The sequence below is a fragment of the Myxocyprinus asiaticus genome, chromosome 8 (assembly GCF_019703515.2).
Source record: "Myxocyprinus asiaticus isolate MX2 ecotype Aquarium Trade chromosome 8, UBuf_Myxa_2, whole genome shotgun sequence".
NCBI lineage: Eukaryota > Metazoa > Chordata > Actinopteri > Cypriniformes > Catostomidae > Myxocyprinus > Myxocyprinus asiaticus.
In genome coordinates, this window is record NC_059351.1 from 11,860,773 (window position 1) to 11,883,994 (window position 23,222).

Genomic DNA, 23,222 nt, shown 5'->3' on the forward strand with positions numbered 1-23,222 from the left:
TTCTGTTAAATGTCATGAACGCATGCATATCATGGAGAGCGCATCTGTTCCGGTTGGTCTGCTCGCACACAGATTTACTAAACGCTGCTCTATGAAATCTCCCTGCTCTCTTTCAGAGAGTGCGTGTACTATCAAAACCAGTCATGTGCACTCACAAATCTATTATAAAGCCATATAGCTCTGCTTCTGTTCATTCATCCAAATATTCTGCGTCTGCAGATGTGTTATATCGAGGAAGAATCAAACTGGAGTTTGAGGAATCAATTCACCATTTGGCCGTTAACGATTATAAGAAATGCAGTAAAATACATAGTTAAATTATTATTGATTAAGAACGATATTCTGATGATCACTGATGAGACGTGAGCAAATAAAATTACATAAATGGTTAAATAAGAACATCTGTTGTGACTCACGTCTGCTGTCGCCACAGTGGAAAACAGCTGCACAAGTTAATCTTGGTGTGGAACAAAATCACGACGTTCAACATAATATAGGGTCGACGTGTCTTCATGTGTTTGTGTTTGATTAACACAGAGACATGCTCATGTGATGTAATTTTATCACAAATATAGGTGAAAAAAAGTCAAATGCCACTGTCATAAGGACAAACAGGTAGACTATTTTTAAATAAAAATAATGCAAAATACTGCTTCATATTATTAATAGAAATATTTATTGCCAAATATTTATCACTCATCCAGTGTATGACGCATTGCTGAATGAGTCAGACTGAATTTAAGGTTATTGATCATTATTGGTGAATTGCTCCAATGCCTGAAATATGATGATTTTTAATAATATAACAATAGAGGACAATACCTAATAAAACTTCAAATAAATGGCCAGAATGTTCTGCTGTTTTTAGTGGAAGATATATTTTTATCTATTTATTTTAACATTTGTCGAAGGCTATTTTATGCATTATTTACTTGGCTATTGTAAAGGCCTATATACAATTTTTTTTTGTATGTATTAAATCCACACAAACAAAAACAAAAATGGGGAGGGGGGGTCTTGTAATTTTGTGAGGGGGGGGCTTACTGTTTAACACTTTGAAAACCCCTGCTCTAGAGTGTCACTGAGAGTCATAACATTAAGATATGTCCACACAAAAAAATTACTGGAATAGCCAAATTAGTGAGTAATAATGGGGTGACTTTATACTTTTGTCCATTTAGTGTATCGCACTTACGTCTAGACTATACAAAAGACATTTTGCATAGTCTCTTTTAACAGTCTTTTAAACAGAAATCTGCTAAAAACAAATTTTTGTCTAGTCACATTTGTTCACTCTGATCCCATAAATGCATTAGAAGTGCCAGCAGGCATTCCATTTGCCTTAGAAGAGGTAGAGATTACACTGAAAGCAAAGAGTCTCTTTGCTCCCTGTAGGTGTAACCGGTCATGCTCGACCCACTAGTGCACCTCTTGAGGCCAGGGGAGTAAGGTTTACACACTACACAGCTACCTACCAGCTGGCTATCGTTACATAGGCAAAGTCAAGCTTTTATTACCCAAGGAGAAGACTGGTTTGGCTTCAATGATAAAAGACAATGCTTCTAACCACCAGCAGAAACCCACTCTGAGAGCAAAACTCCCAGCAAGAGCTCCATTCCAACATTTCCTTGGTAACAGTAAAGGCCAATTCACACTGTCCCAACAAACACCAATAAACACCAACATCCAACACTTGTTTTTGTCGGTTCAGTGTGATCACCCTCTTGGCATTTGTTGGTGTTCATTGGCGTCTCAACCAAGACAACATGTTTAATCGGCATTTGTCAGGTCTTGGAATGTATGAGCAGTGTGGTATGATTTTCCAACAAATCTGACTTGCCATGACAATGAAGTAAGCGTCCCATTCACAGAAAATGAATGCGCGCAACCACACCTGCATTAATAGAGCAGGAGAAACACAGTCCATCGTGAATAATCACATTTTTGTTGCAAACTTGTTAAAGAGTTCAATTCCTTTCTAAAGAAAACAATTTTATGTTAGTGTTGGGATCAGCAGTTTGTGTGGATGACACGAGTAAGGGAATATGTACAAATAGGCATGACATGGACGGAGACTAATTTGTGCTGAAGCGCTCTATTCACTCGCATGAAAAACACAGATCCTTTATTTCTCAAAATGTTATTGCATTTTCTGCAGAACTGCAATAATATTAACTTATATCTGCAATAATGTAAAATATTAACTTTCCCAACATTTGGTGGACAAACCTCATGTGTAAAATGTTTTTTTGCCGCTGGATTGTTGTCCTCAGACAGAACTCTTAGACTGAAGATGTTCCCATCAAACACAAAAAGTTTTTAAATTGTTGTGTTTAATAGGTTATAATCTCTACATGCTGAACATGTTTAATCAATTGAACACAATATTTATATATTAAATTGCACATGGTTAGCTTCATTCGCAACCTCTTCCTTGTCAGTCGTCTTCAAAGGAGAACAACACGCAAAGACGCAAGTTTGTTGGTGTTTGTTGGATCAGTGCGAGCACAACAGTTTTGTTTCTCAACATTCTTAAAACAACAGCCAACTTTAAAATGTTGGAAGTGTTGGTGTCTGTTGGTGTTTGTCGGGGCAGTGTGAACTGGCCTTAAGATATAGTGCTGATTCATGTTGCGACGCTCATGTTGTGAGATGTGTAAACTGTGTTATGTGTAAATCAGATGTTTATTGGAATTGTCATACTGCTATGTTGCTTGGAACTGCACCAAAGACTTTCACCCACTGTTGCACTTGTGTATATGTTTGAGTGACAATAAAGGGATTTGATTTGATACTTGGGATTCTACAACAAACACAGCAATATACTGATTGCGCCAAAGAGCCACATTTCCCACTTTTCAGGGAAAATCAACTAGAGGTAGGCCGAAGTATCGGTTTCACCAATTAATCAGTCACTTTTGAAACTATCGATAATCTGCAAAAATCTATGCCGATAGTTGCTGCTCGTTTTTTTTTTTTCTAATCAACCTCATCAGGTGAAATATGTAACTTTCTTCATTGGGTGAATATACACTCACAGACCAATTTATTAGGTGCACTTGTAAACCTTCATGTGATTGTTTATAATCGGACAATCATGTGGCAGCAGTGCAAAACACACAGACTCACCAAAACTGGACAGATAAAGACTGGAAAAACATAGCCTGGTCTGATGAAACTCGATTTCTGCTGAGGTACACTTATGGTAGTCCCACTGCAGCCTCAGCTTTCTGTTCTTGGCTGACAGAAGTGGAACCCGATGTGGTGGTCTACTGTTGTAGCCCATCCGCCTCAAGGTTTGATGTCTTGTGCATTTTGAAATGCTTTTCTGCTCACTACAATTGTACAGAGGGGTTATCTGAGTTACAGTAACCTTTCTGTCAGCTCGAACCAGTCTGACCATTCTCCATTGACCTCTCTCATCATCTTTCATTTTGCACCATTCTGAGTAAACTCTAGAAACTGTTGTGCGTGAAAATCCCAGGAGACCAAAATCATGCCACGGTCAAAATCACTGAGATCACATTTTCCCCCATTCTGACGGTTGATGTGAACATTAAGTGATGCTCCTGACCCGTATCTGCATGATTTTATGCATTGCACTGCTGCCACACAATTGGCTAATTAAATAAGCGCATGAATAAGTAGTTGTAAAGGTGTACCTAATAAAGTGGTCTGTGAGTGTATAGGCTATAAAATGCTTCATTTGGTAAATACTTACATATAGAGCATTGTAACAGAGCCAAGCCTCTGCCATTTCAAAATAAGACTCCCTATTTTGGGCTTGTTTAGATTTAAAAGTTACACGTTACGCACAAATATAAACTTTTCTGGTTGTTACTGGGTTTTTGGTTGCTCAAACTGCTTTTGGGATTTTATTCATTTTGAATTCTTGTTGGCTCAATGTCTATGCTAGTCATAGTAAAGAAAGACTACAAATTTTTTCATCTTTCTATAAATAGTTTTTTTTTTTTCATTGATCTGCAGAGTTATCGGTTATCAGCCTTTTCCACCACCTTAGTTATATGTATCAGCAAAATTCACAATCGGTCAACCTCTAAAATCCAAGTACAAATGGCTTACTTACAGTGGTCTCTGCATATTAAGCTAGGATAGAAGTATGTTAACATCGAAAAAAATTGCACACTTCAGCTAAAATCAAGACATCATACCCCGCATAACCGGATGCAGGTCTTACCCGTAATCATCAATCAGATGTGAACCCAGCACCACCACCTCCAGGTCAAAGATATCTGAGTGAGACTTGATGCCGAACATGATGGGGGCGAGTTTGGAGTAATCAGCTCTGTTACAGGTGGCCACGCACAGGCGTAGCCGACGCTTCAGCCCATTTTCCTGTTGCTCCATCTTCCCCTGTTCACGTTGGGTCTTCAGATAGTACAACTCCTAAATGAGGAACATAGTAACTCTCAGCATAAGCGTACAAAATTCTGAAAGATAAGCTTCTAGTATAACTCTATTCAAAGCCCACAACATGCTTGCAATCTCCTTTCATTTATATCAAAAGTCAACTGATAAAACCAAGACACTAAAAAAAAACACTTGCAAGTGGTTAAATCAGTTTTTTTTCTACTCTCTGGAACGCACATATAAAGTGTAATAAAGTCCTTTAAAGAGAGCTAAAGGCATAAGAGATTATTAATACGAGAATGTAAACAACCTTTAATGATAATGATCATCATTCACACCGTGGCACTGTACAGAATCATCCAAATAATAGGCTAATCTAAATAACCCAACACAGTAACATTCAATGTTGTTGGATTGCGAATATCCGATTTAAAGTGTGGCAGTACTATGTTGCAAATATATTCACGGATGATGCACAGTGGAGTGTCTCATTGCTTGTATAAAACAGTTACTACACAATAATAAAAACATTTGCATTAAAACATTATTTGATTAAGCAAATTCATTAGGCTAAGTGTCATACTTGTGCATAGTAATAACTATATTGCATATTTTAGCACAGCTGCCTATGGAAGTCTGCACTGACCAATCAGCATCCGGGACCAAAACTTTATAATGAGTCATTTGAAAATAGAGAAAACAATGAACACATAACTGTAGTAAATCAGAGCATATCTTTCATGCCAGGGTTTCCAAATTGAGAAGGATTGTACTTACATGAGTATTCCTGACCTGAACACTCTGAGGCATGCAAGCAGAATAAGAAGGAAAAGAAAGAATAAGCAGTTGTAGCTACATCAATTCAAACAGGACAGTAAAACTATGCGTCTGCAAAAAGAGCAACTTGCCTGACTAGTGATTAGAACCCATCAGATACTTCCAGACACTTGCTTCTTCACAGTATTTGGATAATCATTGACTATTTAAATACTCAAATTTGCTTTAACAGACAAAGAGCAAACAATGCAACCGGATAGTAAGCAAATGGAACCTACCGACTAAGGTGGCGATTGTCAAAGTCCCATTGCATTAAGGGGAATGTCCAAGCCAGCCAAAGTCAAACATTATTTACAAGTCCTTCTTTATTCAGTAGGTAGGCCTATAAGATGCAATACAGTAAATGTATCTAAATAAAATTTGGCTCCTTTAGAAACAATTAAGTAAAATGTATCCCAATGTTGACATGACTTAAGTTTAAACAACCTATGAATCATAATTACTAAACATCCGCCTATAGGTGGGGCTCATAACTGTGGTGAGAAAGGCATTATTTGATCACATTTATGCATAACAGATTTTTTTATTATGTATTTGTAGAACACTATTAACATAATTGGAAAAAATATAGCCAGAGGTTTCCAGCCACTCAAAATACTAAATACAGGGGTGTGTCTAAGGCCCAAATGAAATTTGCGGTTTGAGTTTTCTTTTGATCACAAAATGGAGAAGACTGCAAAACCCCCGGTCATGTCAAATGTGAAGTGGCTTAAGAGAGAGCCTTTATCAAGAGAGCTCTTGCTAAAGGCTTATTGAAAAGGATCTTGTGAGTCATTAACTGTGTCTATGGCAAATAAAGCCAAAGAATTTCCAAGATTATTAAAAAGAAAAATCTTTTTTTTAAATCTAGTTTAAAACACATGTTCTTAGAAATGTAATCTTTGTATTCATGTTGCTTTCGTCTTTTTATTATTATTATTATTATTATTTTACTTTTATACAGTTTCCAACATCAGTTTTGATTTAATAAATGTCAAGTGGTGTGACCAAGTAAAAAGTAATAATGAAAGTATTCAATGTCTGTGTAGTTTTGCATTTTTACTGTATTGTTTGACTGTTCTAACTGGTGCTAGTATTACTGCGTTGTTAAATTAATTGATAGCGGTCAGATATTGCGCTGTAATAACCGCACATTCTGGATTAAGACATATCAGATCGCTCATCCGGATTCTAAAAGCTTTCTTTCCTGCTTCTCGGATCACTGTGCGATCTCTTCAAGTAAGCTAATAAAATCAATTTAACTTAAATCAATGTTTCATGTGCATTTATTTGGCAAGTAGTTTTGTAATAGTCTGAATAATGAGGAGTCATATGGTCATTTTCACAAAATAAACACCAACAGAACTCCGACGCAAACCGGACGTTGATTCCAGCTCTTTAGCGATTTCTTTATCACATAATTACACAATTTCAATGCAAATCAATATATTATGTCAATGTATTTATTTATTTGGTTAGTAGCAGTGAAATAAGCCGGATAATATACAGTGAGCCGGTTTTTAATCGCAAAATAAACCCCTTCATGGTGACACAACACCCCTCCGCTTGGTGGCGGGGTCCTGATCACCCTGTTGGGGTTTATTGTGCGATGACAACAGGCTGACTGCACATTATCCCTTACATATTATCCTAAAAATACAGCGCGTATGACTAGAGACGCTAGAAGCTAGTGAGACGCGATGCAACCTAAGGGAAACACTTTAAAAGCGTCAATCAGATGCAGGATTACACAGACCAGCAATTAAATTTGTGAAAACTCACAAATCATCATTATATAACTTTGTAATTGTAATTGTAAATGCATTTAGCAAGAAGAAAAATAAAAGAATTACACCCAAAAATAGGCTACCATAAATTTAGGTGAAACCTGTGGGTATTGGAAGACCATTAATTATTTTTGTTTTAAAATTTCTGCCTCAGACAATGCAAAAAAACTTAGTTTCCTAGTCTTAGTCTAAGTTTAAAATAGACATGCAATAAATATCTAAATTAAAAACACAAATTAGGATTCATTAGGCCTGTTGCCGTTATTACATTGTCTGATATAGAAATGTGATATATGGCCATATACAAACAAATACAATTAGAGTTCATATATTTGAGCATTTATGTACAAATTTAAATTCCACAAGTGAATCAAACAAATATGTTACATATATGAAAATGGCCATTTTTGTCATATTTTGAAATATACTGTTAAGTATAAGTGATATTTTTAAATCAGTAAAAAACATTTATTTTCAGCATAAATTGCCGATTTCAGATTCATAGCCTACTGTATTAAGCACTTCAAATTCTAATCACATTTTACTACACAACTAATGGGGATTTTAAGTAAATGTTAGGGATTCTGTGTATAAACGCAGGTTTTGTGTCTCATTCGCAGCACGCAGGGTGAAGATTAGACGCTAGCTGTGATGTAGCCTATGTGTGCTGTCTGCGGTCCATCGACAGTTTAGACAAGTATTTTGATAGTGAATGCAAAACGTGGAGGAGGCAAGGCGGAGACGCTTACACTGTTACTATGGAGATTATACAATAGCAGCTGTTCATTTGGATATGTTGCGACTGCTTCAGGCTTTTCAAGCATTTGCTTTGCCGCTGTCAAACATGAAGGAAAGAGATTTAAATTTTTTGTGGAAAATTGGCGGAAATTATAAAAAATTGCAAGCTACCACAAAAAAATACGGAGATTGGTTGAATTTGCAATAATTCTTGCGATCGCAATATCCTGGAGGGACTGAATTAAACAGAGCTGAGAGTAGGCCAATAATTGGGTTTTGTTCAACGATATGGAAATAAAAAACAACACTGTAAACCCCAATGCTCAAAGTAATTAATTATATTAAGTAAGGAAAAATTAAATCATTCAAATTAGTTCAAATAAATTAGTCTGAGTATTTAGAACTTTTTTCTTTTGAGTTCACGAAACTGACACCTTTTAAGTAACCTGAACTGTTTTAATGTTGAGTATAATTAACTTTGTTTGGTAAACTGAAATTGGGAAGGGGATTTCTTGTTCCCAGCATGCTTTGCATGGGACTCGATAAGGAAAGTAAATGTTAAAATTAAGTGTTATTTTATGTGTTTTTGCAACATGAATGCAAAGGGGGAAACTTGTTAGTGTTTAATGTTTTATGTTGCCATTTAGAAGAGTTCTGTTATGTTGGAGTTTTGGGGGTTACCATTATGGTGAAGAGTGGAGCTTGAGCTTGAAGACCGATACCAAGTATGTATCTTTCTTACTGCTTTATCCATTATTAAGTGGACGACTATAAGTCACTAAGTCAGACATAACTTGGGTCAATAAATTGATGGAAATAACTGATTTGTGTTGCAAAAAAGATAAATAATAATAATCTGGTGGTTTACTCAAAATGTAAAGTTAAGTGCCATCAGAATGTACGAGTTAGCTTACTCAATTTTTCAAGTTAAGAGCAATTAGTATGCATAAGTAGTACAAAATTAAAACCTGACATTTCCACTTACTTAAATCTGAAATGTATTAACTTAAAAAATTTGATATAACTGATTACCTCAATTTCTTTGAGTTCTGCTAACTTATCTGGGTTTACAGTGAATATTTTACTTTATTTGTGAATTGTCTAAATGCTTTTCTTGTCTGTTGCCACAATTTACACTCACCGACCACTTCATTAGGTACACCTGTACACCTACTTTTTCATACTGTGGCATGACTGTTAGTGCCAGACAGGCTGGTTTGAGTACTTCTGTATCTAGAGGTCAACCGATATATCGGCTTTGCCGATTAATCGGCACCGATAACAGATTTCTGGAACTATCGCGGCAAAAATCCACACCGATAGTTTTTCCCCATTGCGTCCAGTGCTGGAGTGGCTGGGAAGGGTCCGCTGTCATTATACAGTATGAGAGCGGCCTCTAGAGGCAAAATAAATCATAATTATATCACTTCACCGATGCCTTGTTGTGTTTGTTTTGACATGTGAGACTACACTCTGCATGGAGCGGAACACTTCAGATGCGGATTTAAAACATCAACAAAGAAATGTATACAGTACACTACAGTGCACCTTGTGATATCATTAAAAAGTAATTCATTTGTTGACTAGATGCTGCATTAGTAGAGAACAGCAGTATGTTTGCCGACAAGGCTGAGAGGACGCTAACATTAAAGCTTACCTAAAGCCATTAGAACAATGTGACGCAAATCCTACCCAAAAGTTTAAATGTCAGATTGTTATGATCTATTACCATCTATTTGCATTAGTTTATATCCAGCTGGTCATGTTTATGCATTCGTTAGCCAGCTAAGTTGTATATTTAAAGCTAGTAACGTGAGAAAGCAAATTAATATCTTCATGCAGCCGAGAGAAACGTATAAACAAATCAGAAACGCATCTGATTTATCCTCACAGTAATACGATGACTTCAGATCGATCTCATTCTTGTGCTAAAAAGGCTAGACACAGCGCAATATATACAGTTTAACAGAAAGCAGGTGTCTCAATATGCTTTTTAAGTTCTTTTTAAATAGACACATCATCTAAAAAACAGCATTCCTGCACGAGACGTTCGTCCAACGCGTGTTTACATAGAAAAAACAAACAGATGCTTGCAAAAGCGTTCAGTGTGAACAGCCCCTTACAGTAGGTGGAGGTCTTTGGCCATTGCGTCTTGCTCTCTTATAAGCGTTTCTCAGATTAAGTAATGATTTGTTTAAATGCTTTGTAAGGAAAGATGTTCAATTTGGAAATGGGTGACTTGAGAACCTCGCATTCGGTTCCAGTCTGTTGTGTTCTGTCTGTTTGAACAGCCCCTGGTCTGGGCTCATAGTCTGAGCCGCTTCACCACCGAGTTCAGCCGAATACCACAGCTATCTGTGAATATTGCTTCTCTACATACAACTGTAATGAATAAAAAAACAAAGTGGTATTTCGCTGTTATTATGTAGCTTGAGTCTGGAGTAGTAGGAATCAGTGCAAGTGTAACACCATGTGAACTGTCTATTGAAGTGTTTTCCCCCTTCATTTTTCTTTTGACTTAACATTTGAGAATATGGACCGACTAAAACTTTTTGTTTATTTATTTTATGCACATTAGTTGAAAATGAAATACAGCCAGGATAGGAATGTTCTATGCAATAATATAACAGTGCTGAATGGTTTATGTATTTATTGCGCCCACTTGTGGACTAAGGAATCAATATCAATTTAAAAATCAGCTGACTTTAAAATTTGAATAATAGTTCATATATATATATATATATATATATATATATATATATATATATATATATATAATTTAAAAAAAGTACAATATATTTTCATGGTTCAGTCAGTACTGTTTATTTTTGTAATAAAGTTCAGCACTATTTTACTTTGTGTTATTTTTTCATTCAGTATCAATTTTAAAAACTATCGGTTGACTAATTGGTTATCGGTAGTACTGCCCGACTTAGTTATCGGTCTCTGTAAAATCCACTATTGGTCAACATCTATCTGTAACTGCTGATCTCCTGGGATTTTTTTTACTCAGAATGGTGCGGAAAACAAAAAACATCAAGTGAGCGGCAGTTCTGAGGATGGAAACGCCTTGTTCATGAGCGAGGTCAACAGAGAACGGCCAGACTGGTTCGAGCTGACAGAAAAGATACGATAACTCAAGATTACCCCTCTGTACAATTGTAGTGAGCAGAATAGCATCTCAGAATGTACAACATGTCGAACCTTGAGGCGGATGGGCTACAACAGTAGAAGACCCCGTCGGGTTCCACTTCTGTCAGCCAAGAACAGAAAGCTGAGGCTGCAGTGGGCCTACTATCTGCATGTCGCAGCAGGAATTGAGATTCGTCAGACCAGGCGATGTTTTTCCAATCGTCCCCACGAGTGTTTATAGCCTATATACAGTATGTGTGTGTACATGATGTGATGCATTTGAAACATCTGAATTATAATATTTATTATATATTATATAATATTTTAATTAATATTTTCTAAATTACCTTTATTTGGGGGGCTTTCTCAGTAAATATTGATATGATAGATGAATTGCCATAAGCCTTATTCTATTAATCAATCAGAATACCATGTAATTAATTTGATAAATTATAATCGATTGACAGCCCTTTTAACAATCTAATAACCTAATTTAAAGTGGTGTGCTCTCAAAGTCTCAAATTAATACATGGTTAATTAGTTTTAACAACCAGTATATTTCAAATTCATGTGCCATCAGGAATATTACATTGTTGCACCATGCCACTGTTTACCTGTAACTCTTGAGCCTCTGACGTGTCACTGTCTGATTTATCAAGAGGATCCAAGCTGGTTAAACAGGTTGACAAAATATTTGTAATTGTGTATAACATACGGATGAATGCATGCTTGAATACATTTAAAGTCACATAAAATCGACTGTATTTCACTTATTTTCCAGTGTCTTGTGACTGTCACTACATTAATCACTGAATAACTACTCTATCCTGTTATTTTGTGCGTGTTTAATGCCAAGGTCAGTTCTAAAGAATCTAATGTACTGTAACCTTAACCTGAGGTTTATACAGTCACATATAAGCTTTTCTGTTTGCCATTCAATGAGTTTAAATGAGTTCCCTGCATTAAAATTACTTTTTAGAATCCCAATTCAGAAATCCATACAGAGGCAAAAGTGGGAAGTGGTTGGACTACTCACACACACGACGTTACTACTTTAATAGAACATGAATAATATCTCTCTGAGATTACAGTATCTGTGCTCTATAACTGAGAGCTCATCCTCTGGGCCAGCTCCCACACACCTATCACAAATGAGGTTACAACAGTTTATGGCAGTTTAAGGTAGTGCTAGGCCTTTTGAGAATTCCTCATAATTCTCAGTTGTCCTGCTATGTACTACGGGGATTCTAGAGCACTGCCCATCTTCGCAACCATCTATTCTTTTCCCTAGAAAAAATAAATAACAGATGTCACGTTGCTTACACCATGCTGACTAAGTGTATTCAATTCATATGACGAGACTACTGAAATCCAGACACACACACACACACACACACAGACATCATCCCTGCTAAAAAGCATCAGAAGACTCTCCCTCTTAGCTGTACCCTAATCATTACAACCAGGGGAGGGAAGGAAAGAGGCAGAGAGAATAAGCAAAAGAAAATGACAAAATGGCACCAGACTCACGTGTGGGTTCCTAGAATGTCCCAGCATGGTGTGTGCAGTGATTATTTTTTTTCCGCCGTTTTCTGAGTCAAACGCAACACCTTTCTGTCTGTTCTCCCTCTATTCTGCGTATCTGACAGACATTAAAGCAAAAGGGAGGAGGAGAGAGGCCAACTGCATGCTTCACACAAACCCAATCAGGCAGGAACAGCCCAATGGGTGGAGACAGAAAGGTCTTGTGCACCTACTGTTTGCCTGGGAGAGAGGCAAGCTGGAGGTCCCGGCTCTATCCTCTTGATCGCGGAAGAAATGTGTTTAAAAGGGGGAGTGGAGTGAATACACATACACACAACAGTTGCCAAACATGTGAACTTTTAATCTAATATCTTATTTCCTTATTGTGCAATAATCAAGAGGATGTGATAGGACCTTTACATTTTCACAGATTGTTTCACAGAGCACTTTGAACACTGCAATGTGCATTTATACTTAACATTAGTATAACTATTGTACAGTGTCAGAAAAAACAAAAATCATACTGTCCCCTGGAACTGACTTTCAGGGGCACGTTTATTATAGTTCAATTAAATAAATAAATTAAAATCAATTCTCCATCTGAACAATTAGAGTAATTAAAAAGAATAGAATTTTAAGAAGGGATGCACCAATGTATCGATAGGCCACCGATATTTATTGGCCAATTACTTACCATATTAAAACCAACGGCAAAGGTCATAAGCATGAAAATACCAATATTTATAATTATTAACGTAAATGTACTGCGTTGAATAATATAAAGAAACACCTACCAAAATAAGTGAAATCCGAAAAAGCATGTAGAATGCATAATATAATATATTTGTAATGTTCTATCATAATTTCTGAAATGGGAGTTACAAAATTAGAACTACAAAAACAGAAGTGCAAAAATGTTTTAGAACTGCAAAATAACCTTTATTCCTACATCAACAGTCTTATCATATTTTATTTTTTTTTAATCTTCTTTCATTGTGGCTCTCTTAAAATGTTGGCCTGTTATGTTCAACTGATCCAATTAAAATTCAATGGAAATAATGCTTTTTTTTATTGTGCTCTTCTACTTCTGTACATTTTTTAATGGATAACTGCCAAGCAAAACAGTGATCTGATGTCAAAATAATCATTTTCATATCAGTAAATGTATATAGCCTATATACACCAATCAGTCACAACATCAAAACCACCTGCCTAATATTGTGTAGGTCCCAGTGGTGTAGTATTGTCTGAAGAGGTGGGCATACTGTGAATTTATGAAAGACCAACCGCTGTTGTAATCATAGTCCCACATAAACTTACAAAATGTATATCAGGGTAAGTTTCTTGCTGGCATGGTGTACAGTCGAACTACTATGAACAATGGTATGGTAACTTGATGTTAATAGGTGTCATTAATGTCCCTTTTATTAGGCTACTATGAAAATTGTTAATACTTTATTATTACTCCAACTAATAAATACAGGACTCAAGATGGCGCCGAGTGTGGCTGCTGTGTTGCGAGCTCCGACACAACATTGTAGTGTTTTGTTTGTTTTGTTTACAATTCTTATGTTTTTTTGTATTGGACGCTGTCTGCCTTATTGTCTACGACAAACACTTTTGGATATTGGTTCAGCAATTACACACCATAAACCGGACTTCAAATTCCTCAATGCCGACCCGCTGTTTACAAACACACCAGCGGAACCCTTTGTCTGGGCTGCCCGGCTGCGGAAACGCAGGAGGAAAAGGGGAAACAGAGCCGGCGTTCTCATCAGAGTACGACGTCGCGCAAATCAACCCCCGCTACCCAGTATTCTACTGGCAAATGTTCAGTCTCTGGATAACAAGCTCTGCGAGTTTCCAACGAGAGACTGCTGCATTATCTGCCTTACAGAAACTTGGATGTCTGCGGAGATTCCAGACTCAGCCATCAAACCCGCGGAGTTCAAAAGACCTCTCAGGTAAAAGCAGAGGTGGCGGTGTATGTTTTATGATCAACAAGTCCTGGTGTGATCAAAGGGACGTACATTCTATCAAGTCTTTCTGCTCTCCTGATCTGGAATTTCTCATGCTTCTGTGTCAACCATTCTGGCTACCGAGGGAATTCACAGCGGTCATTATCACTGCTGTGTACATCCCGCCACAAGCCGACACAGACCGGGCACTCAAGGAAATGTACGGGATTATAAGCAAGCAGGAAACCGCGCACCCTGAGGCCGCGTTCATTGTGACTGGGGACTTTAACAAAGCCAATTTTAAATAAATTGCACCAAAATACCACCAACACATCAGTTTTAACACACGAGGGGACCGGTTTTGGACCATTGCTACTCTCCCTTCTGGTACGGCTACAAATCCCTCCCCCGCCCACCATTTGGCAAATCGGACCACTCGTTCCATTCTGCTTCTGCCCGCTTACAGGCAGAAACTGAAACAGGAAGCACCCACCCTCAGAATGATCCAGTGCTGGTCGGACCATTCAGACTCTACGCTACAAGACTGTTTTGATCGCGCGGATTAGGAGATGTTCTGGTCCGCCTCTGATGACGACATCAAGCTTCACGCTGATAGCATAACGTGTTTCATCAGAAAGTGCGGAGAGGACCTCGTTCCGACCAGAACAATACGGATCTATCAGAACCAGAAACCTTGGATTAATAGCGATGTTCGCATGGCACTTGATGCGCGGACCTCTGCTTTTAATTCCGGGAACGCGGAGGAGAATAAACAGGCCAGTTATGCCCTCCGAAAATCAGAACAGCAAAACGTCAGTACAGGAACAAGATTGAAGGACAGTTTAACACCACCAAATCTAGAAGCATGTGGCAGGGAATTAACATCATCACGGACTTTAAAGGGAATAAAAACTCCACCGTGAACACCGCTGCCTCTCTCCCGGATGAGCTAAATACATTTTATGCTCGTTTTGAGGGAAATAACACCGCCCTCGCGGAGAGAGCTCTCGCAGCCGAAGCTACAGAGGTTAGTTCACGATCCTTCCGACGGGTGAATATCCGCAAAGCCGCGGGTCCAGACGGCATTCCGAGCCACGTCATCAGAGCGTGTGCGAACCAACTGGCTGGTGTTTTTATGGACATTTTCAACCTTTCCCTCTCTTTGTCTGTAGTCCCCACATGCTTTAAAACGTCCACCGCTGTGCATGTTCCAAAGCAATCCAAAATAACTTGCTTAAATGACTGGCGTCCTGTTGCTCTGACCCCCATCATCAGCAAATGCTTTGAGAGACTAATCAGAGATTACATCTGCTCTGTGCTGCCTCCCTCACTAGACCCACTGCAGTTTGCTTACCGCAACAACCGCTCCACTGATGATGCCATTGCATCTACAATACACACTGCTCTCTCCCACCTGGAAAAAAAGAACACTTATGTGAGAATGTTGTTTGTAGACTACAGCTCAGCATTCAACACCATAGTGCCCTCCAAGCTTGATGAGAAACTCCGGGCTCTAGGCTTAAACAGCTCGCTGTGCAGCTGGATCCTGGACTTCCTCTCAAGCACACGCCAGGTGGTTAGAATGGGGAGCAACATCTCCTCATCACTGACCCTCAACACTGGAGCCCCGCAGGGCTGTGTTCTCAGCCCACTCCTGTATTCCCTGTACACACATGACTGTGTGGCAACACACAGCTCCAATGCCATCATTTAGTTTGCTGATGATACGACGGTGGTAGGTCTAATCACTGACAATGATGAAACAGCCTACAGAGAGGAGGTGCACACTCTGACACACTGGTGTCAGGAGCACAACCTCTCCCTCAACATCAGTAAGACAAAGGAGCTTGTGGTGGACTTCAGGAGAAGAGATAGAGAACACAGACCCATCACCATCAATGGAGCACCAGTGGGGAGAGTCAGTAGCTTCAAGTTCCTGGGTGTCCACAACACTGAGGAACTCACATTGTGAAGAAGGCTCATCAGCGCCTCTTCTTCCTGAGACGGCTGAGGAAGTTTGGAATGAACCGCCACATCCTCACACGGTTCTACACTTGCACTGTAGAGAGCATCCTGACTGGCTGCATCTCCGCCTGGTACGGCAATAGCACCGCCCACAAATGCAAAGCACTGCAAAGGGTGGTGCGAACTGCCAGACACATCATCGGAGGTGAGCTTCCCTCCCTCCAGGACATATATACCAGACGGTGTGTGAAAAAAGCTCGGAGGATCGTCAGAGACTCCAGCCACCCGAGCCATGGGCTGCTCATACTGCTACCATCAGGCAGGTGGTATCGCAGCATCAGGACCCGCACCAGCCGACTTCATGATAGCTTCTTCCCAAGCAATCAGACTTTTGAACTCTTGATGTCTCACGATCAAAATACATCAGCACTGCACTTTATTACTCTTACTCTTATACCTCACACTGGACTGTCATAAATTATATTATTATTATATTATATTCTCTCTTAACAACACACTGGCAACTTACTATCAACCGACAGCCTGAATGTCAATACAGTACAATACAACCTACTGTACATTCTATATATACTTTTTTATTGTATAATATGTATTTTATATTGAGTGTATTGTATACTGTACATTGTATGTTATTATTTGTATTATGTGTTGTGTGTAATTATGCGTATATTAGATTTTAAATTGTGTTGTAAATCTGATGTTTATTGTAAATTGGTATATGTCTCATCACTGTCACAACTACTATGTTGCTCGGAACTGCACCCAAGAATTTCACACACTATTGCACTTGTGTATATGGTTGTGTGACAATAAAAGTGACTTGATTTGATTAAACTAATTCATAATACAGAATACACTGTTAAGTATTGTAGCTGATATGTGTGTAGTAATGTTCACGTTATCTTGTATTACCATATATAGCCTATATAAAAATTTATGTTTTTTTGTTTTATTTGTGTACTATTATGTGCTTTTCTGTGTGTAGTAAAATTGTTTTCCTACTTAGAAATATAAATTGAAATGATCTGATATCACGAGAATAATGCACCACCGTCAGCAGTAAAAAGCAAAAGTATAACTAAGGGACACAGTTGTCCAGCATCTGCGAAGAGCATCAAAAACTAGCACTTGTGCAAAAACATGCAGTATTTTCACAAAGTCTAATTGCATATGTTAAATTTAAATGTATATATACACATTTAGCAGGGAAATAAATTTACAGCTTAAATTATGGTTATTCCAGGGATGTTTGTGTATTAGCATTAGATACTGGAAATGTCCCTCCCCTTACTGAAAATATTACTGGTTAGCAAATATCCAATCGTGTCTGAAATGAACATTCTGATGGGTGGATCAGCTTAGTCAGACTGTCTGTCTTGCCAGTGCCATCAGTTGCGCTCCCACAGCTCCATGCGCGTTTAAAGATAATCTCTGTACACTTTAAAAAAAAATATATATATATATATATACATACACAATTCACTCAACGGTGCTGCAGCATTGCATTAGTAGACTGAAAAAGTTCCGGGTCAAAAGACTACTATTGTTCTGGAGGCCATACGTATCATCACTTATTTCAGGTGGGAATAATCAAAATCCTAAGAAAGACGGGTGGGCATATGGCGTATGCCTGTGTAAGCCCAAGACTACATTACTGGTCCGCATCGTGTCACCAAAACAGCACCAACCCGCATCTCAGAATATCATTCTGATACGATATTCTCCTCACCACAATTGTACAGAGCGGTTATCTGAGTTACCGTAGACTCTGTCAGTTCGAACCAGTCTGGCCATTCCCTGTGACCTCTGCCGCTCACTGGATGTTTTTTGTTTTTGGCACCATTCGGAGTAAATTCTATAGTAGGGCTGCAACTAACAATTATTTTAATAATAGATTAATCTAACGATTATTAGAACGATTATTAGAACGATTATTCGGCGATTATTGTGAAGATTAATCATTAGCTCTTAACCGATTATTCAACTTGTGACCCGACATAAAAGGCTGTATTAAACATGCTTACTAACAATAAAGAGGACAAAATAATCTTTTAAAAATACCTCTAAATGACATTCACTGAATTAAAAGGGAAAAGAAATAATTGTATTAAGTTTAATTCAGTAAAGAAATTCACTGCAAAAAATCCTATTGTTTTCAAGTGTTTTTGTCTTGTTTCCCATTTTAAATTGTCAAACAATCCTTAAAACAAGATTCATTCACTTGAGAAGCAACATTTAAGGTATTTAGACTTGATTAAGAGAATGTATCTTAAATATAAGTCTATTTTGTATATGAGTGTATTTTTTCACTTGGTTATACTTCTGCGAGTGCAGTAAGGACAGAGTAAGTCTGGTTCATCCTTGGGAGCAATTTCCAAATGCCTGAAGGTACCATGTTCATCTGTACAAACAATAGTACGCAATTATAAACACCATGGGACCACACAGCCATCATACTGCTCAGGAAGGAGACGCATTCTGTCTCCTAGAGATGAATGCAGTTTGGTGCAAAAAGTGCAAATCAATTCCAGAACAACAGAAAAGGACCATGTGAATATGCTGGAGGACACAGGTAGACAAGTATCTATATCCACAGTAAGACGAGTCCTAAATCGACATAACCTGAAAGGCTGCTCAGCAAGGAAGAAGCCACTGCTCCAAAACCGCCATAAAAAAGCCAGACTACAGTGTGCAAGTGCACATGGGGACAAAGATCTTACTTTTTGGAGAAATGTCCTCTGGTCTGATGAAACAAAAATTGAACTGTTTGGCCATAATGACCATCGTTATGTTTGGATGGAAAAGGGTAAGGCTTGCAAGTCAAAGAACACCATCCCAACCGTGAAGTATGGGGGTGGCAGCATCATGTTGTGGGGGTGCTTTGCTGCAGGAGGGACTGGTGCACTTCACAAAATAGATGGCATCATGAGGAAGGAAAATTCTGTGGATATATTTAAGCAACATCTCAAGACATCAGCCAGGAAGTTAAAGCTCAGTTGCAAATGGTTCTTCCAAATGGACAATGACCCCAAGCATATCTCCAAAGTTGTGGCAAAATGGCTTAAGGACAACAAAGTCAAGATATTGGAGTGGCCATCACAAAGCCCTGACCTCAATCTGAAAGACAATTTGTGGGCAGAACTGAAAAAGCATGTGCGAGCAAGGAGGCCTACAAACCTGACTCAGTTACACCAGTTCTGTCAGGAGGAATGGGCCAAAATTTATTGCAACTTATTGTGAGAAGCTTGTGGAAGGCTACCCAAAACGTTTGACCCAAGTTAAACAATTTAATGGCAATGCTATCAAATACTAACAAAGTGTATGCAAACTTCTGACCCACTGGGAATGTGATGAAAGAAATAAATGCTGAAATAAATCATTCTCTCTACTATTATTCTGATATTTCACATTCTTAAAATAGTGATCCTAACTCACCTAAGACAGGGAATGTTTTCTACGACTAAATGTCAGAAATTGTGAAAAACTGAGTTTAAATGTATTTGGCTTAGGTGAATGTAAACTTCTGACTTCAACTGTATATTCAAGATCTATTCTCAAAAAGCAAGTATCAATATCTTATATGCTGCTTCTCAGGTGAATGCATCTTTTTTAAAGGATCTTTTAAATATTATATTTAGTGCCCGACCGATTTATCAGTCGGCCGATATTAGCCTTTCACCGATATATCGGTATTGGCGTATATGTTTACCGATATGTGCAGATATGAAAACTTTTTCAGAACATATAATGCAGAAAACAATGCTTGAACTGGTGTCATAACGTAGTTTGTACAGCAGAGCACGTTCCGACTCCATTGTTTACAGAGCTGAGCTGACGGTGGTTCTGCAGACAGGGTGGAGTTAAGCGGTGTGGTGTTAAGCAGCGTCTTCTCAGTAAGCTGCTAACTAGTTTGTGAAATACATACTGGAAAGTTAATAAACAATGACCCAATCATTTTCCCTTTTCAATATAACTAATATAAAGTTAACCCTGTCCCTGACAACCATGTCACTCATGTTTATCACATCTGTTTGTTATGTTAGCCAGCTATAGTTTGTCAATGCAGTCAGTAATGTAGCAGATTGAAAGGTAAACATCAGAGCATCTTTTTGCAGCTCAGCAGACAATGGTGCGGTGGTGCATTGTGTCTATTGAGTGTTGATTTCACGCTATGTTGTTACCTAGTTGGTGAGACGCAATGCTGGTAAGTAAATAAACAACGTCCATCTTTTACTCTCCGTGACAAAGAGCTTATAGCTAACCACGTAGCTACTTTCATTGCTTGTCAGTTCAGTGGAAGCTAATGTGTAAACAAGTATTCACCAAACTGTTTTGTTCAGGATTCACCGTTTGGTACCCCCTTCAACCGAACAATTCCAGTTGTTGCGTTTATAAAATGTAATATTTAAAAGTCTGGTTTTCTGCCATTGAAAGTTTCTCCTGAACGTGTATAGCAGAATATGGTGTAACACCGCTGCCGAAGTTTATCTCTTGACTCAACAGGTGTAAATGCTTGTTGTTTTACAACCTGCCTCTAAATGACTGGCAGTATTAAAATAGTCAGCATTTGATTAATACTATACAGTACTGATGTTTATTTAGCTATTTATTTTATTTGAATTTATTCTTTATTTTAATGGTCAGCAACTGACTGATACTAAACATACAGTACTGATTTTTATTTAGCTATTTATTGTATATTTATTTATTCTTTATTTAAATGGTCAGCAACTGGCTGATACTGAACATACAGTACTGATGTTTATTAAGCTATTTATTTTATTTTTATTTATTCTTTATTTTCTCAGTGTTCATTTCTAGAATTTGTTGACAACGTATAATAATAATGTCAAATATTCTTTGATAAAAATATTTAAGAAAGCAGCCTTGTGAGTACCTTTGCCTAGTCATATCGGTGCAAAATCCACATAGAAAAGGTCTGTTTTCATTCCAGCTCAAAAATTAACTATATCAGCCACCATATCGGTAATCTACGAATTTTCCCCCTCTAAAATCGGTCTCAAAAATCCCATATCGGTCAGGCTCTAATTATATTCAACATTCTCAGATAACAATTTTTTTTTCTGCATTATAGCTGCTAAAGAAAATGTAAGTTGTTTTAAAGGAGTTTTAGATATTTATATTGGAAAAACAAACTCTCTCTTATTAATAAAGCTGCGTATTGCCAATTTTCTTCACGATAAGAAATGCACAGTGACACGTTATGATTTAATAAGTCGCGAGCCATCACGTTATAATCTATCTGCAGCAAACACGCACGCACGCTCGAGGCACGAGCGTCCCCGCGACAGAGATGTGCATCAGCCGGGTGCAGTTTCAATCTCTCCCCCTAAGATCGGGGCATTCGCGTAACTCACAGAAGAAGCACTGAATGCACAGAGAAATGCCAGTTTCAGAGTTTGTAGTTATTTACATGATCTACTTCCATATTATTTGAACTTTAATAAAGCTATAACGTATAAAATATAACTGCATTTAAGATGTAATGCTGGGGTGTTTCCTTGCTCGACATGCAAGTTTTGCTTCAGCGGAGCAGCAGCTCCAGCTCCACAATGAGAGTGCTTCTGTATTTACAGTGCTGCACTCGTGCGTCATCATTAGCGTTTAATGTGATCTCATGTGACGTTAAATGAGATCAAACGAATATTCGACAACGAAAATTTTTGTTGACAATTTTTTATTGTTGATGTCGTCAATAACGTCGACTAATCATTTCAGACTGTTGGGCGTGAAAATCCTGGGAGATCAACATTTTCTGGCCCTCGCGTTTTGAATTTTTTTGCCATTTTTGTCCAAAAATGTAACAACTAAAGAACATGATTATCAAAAGATTTTAGAATATTATTTATTATTAATCATTTATAATTATAATACAATTTATAAATGTATTAACAATGTTATATGCTTTGCAATTACTGATATTTATTAGGCTGCTAATATAATTTGTTCATTTAATACATATTCTGGCTTAATGCAAAATTATAGAGTTTTTCTCAACCAGATGCAATGAAATAGATTACTGAGATCTTGAAGACGATTATATGAATTATACTATTTAGTATAATAGTATTTGAATCATAGTCACCTTTTTATATTTATTTATTTAATCTTGTGATTGCCATAAATTATTTATTTCTCTGAACTTTTCACATATTTTGCTCTGAAACAATCCACCAAACACCAAAGAAAAAAAAAATCAGTTAGAATTTTATTTGATGTGTCTTCGTGGTCTCTGGAAAAGAGTACACGTAGAACACGTAGAGCTTGAATCTATCTGTGATTGCATGGCTTGAGTTCATGAGTGTCTGTATTCTTTCTTTGCCCATGCACATCTTTCTTCAGGGTGTTACGTGCCAAGACTTAGGTGTGGCAGACTAGGATCTGTCACTGTTTGCATTTCAACTGTCACATCCTAAACTACAAGCTTGGATTTAAGTGTCAGCAATGGCAGTGACGTATGCAATATGAGCTCTACAGAAATGTTATTGCTTTATTTCATACTGTTCAAAGAGATGACGGCTTCAGTACAAATAAAATAAATGACAAGTAAGTTCTAATTATTTGGTAAACTAACTTAATTTAAAAAATCTTAAAAGGTAGACAGGGAAAGAGATATACACAGAGATCAGGTTGACAAAGTGCTAATCTAGAGTTTCAACCGGAGGTTAGATAAAACATGCCAGAACAGACTAAGATCTGTTCCATAACTGATACTGTGCCAATAATCCTCATTATTATGAAAGTGCATTTTCTTGTCTAACAACAGAAAAGCGCAAGAACCAACCAACATGAGCTTAGAATATAGCTCTTATATTAATGAAAAACCCACTCAGAGAAACAGAAAAGATTTTAACTAGATCAAAACAGTGAAATGGTGCTGTCTACTGGT

General features: G+C 37.7%; 1 protein-coding gene across 5 annotated transcripts in view; it reads right to left on the minus strand.

Annotated features, from left to right (window-relative positions):
- gne (glucosamine (UDP-N-acetyl)-2-epimerase/N-acetylmannosamine kinase) overlaps nt 1-23,222 on the minus strand; it is a 46,160-nt gene that overhangs the window by 12,912 nt on the left and 10,026 nt on the right. For 2 of the 5 annotated variants that reach the window (XM_051705204.1, XM_051705206.1), the window contains exons 2-3: nt 5,149-5,172; nt 4,199-4,407 (exon numbers count right to left, since the gene is read on the minus strand). In XM_051705204.1, coding sequence (XP_051561164.1) covers nt 4,199-4,407; nt 5,149-5,172 — 233 coding nt within the window. Of the gene's footprint in view, nt 1-4,198; nt 4,408-5,148; nt 5,173-12,374; nt 12,549-23,222 lie in introns of those variants that run through there. The other 3 variants (XM_051705201.1, XM_051705203.1, XM_051705205.1) reach the window with 3 other exon arrangements.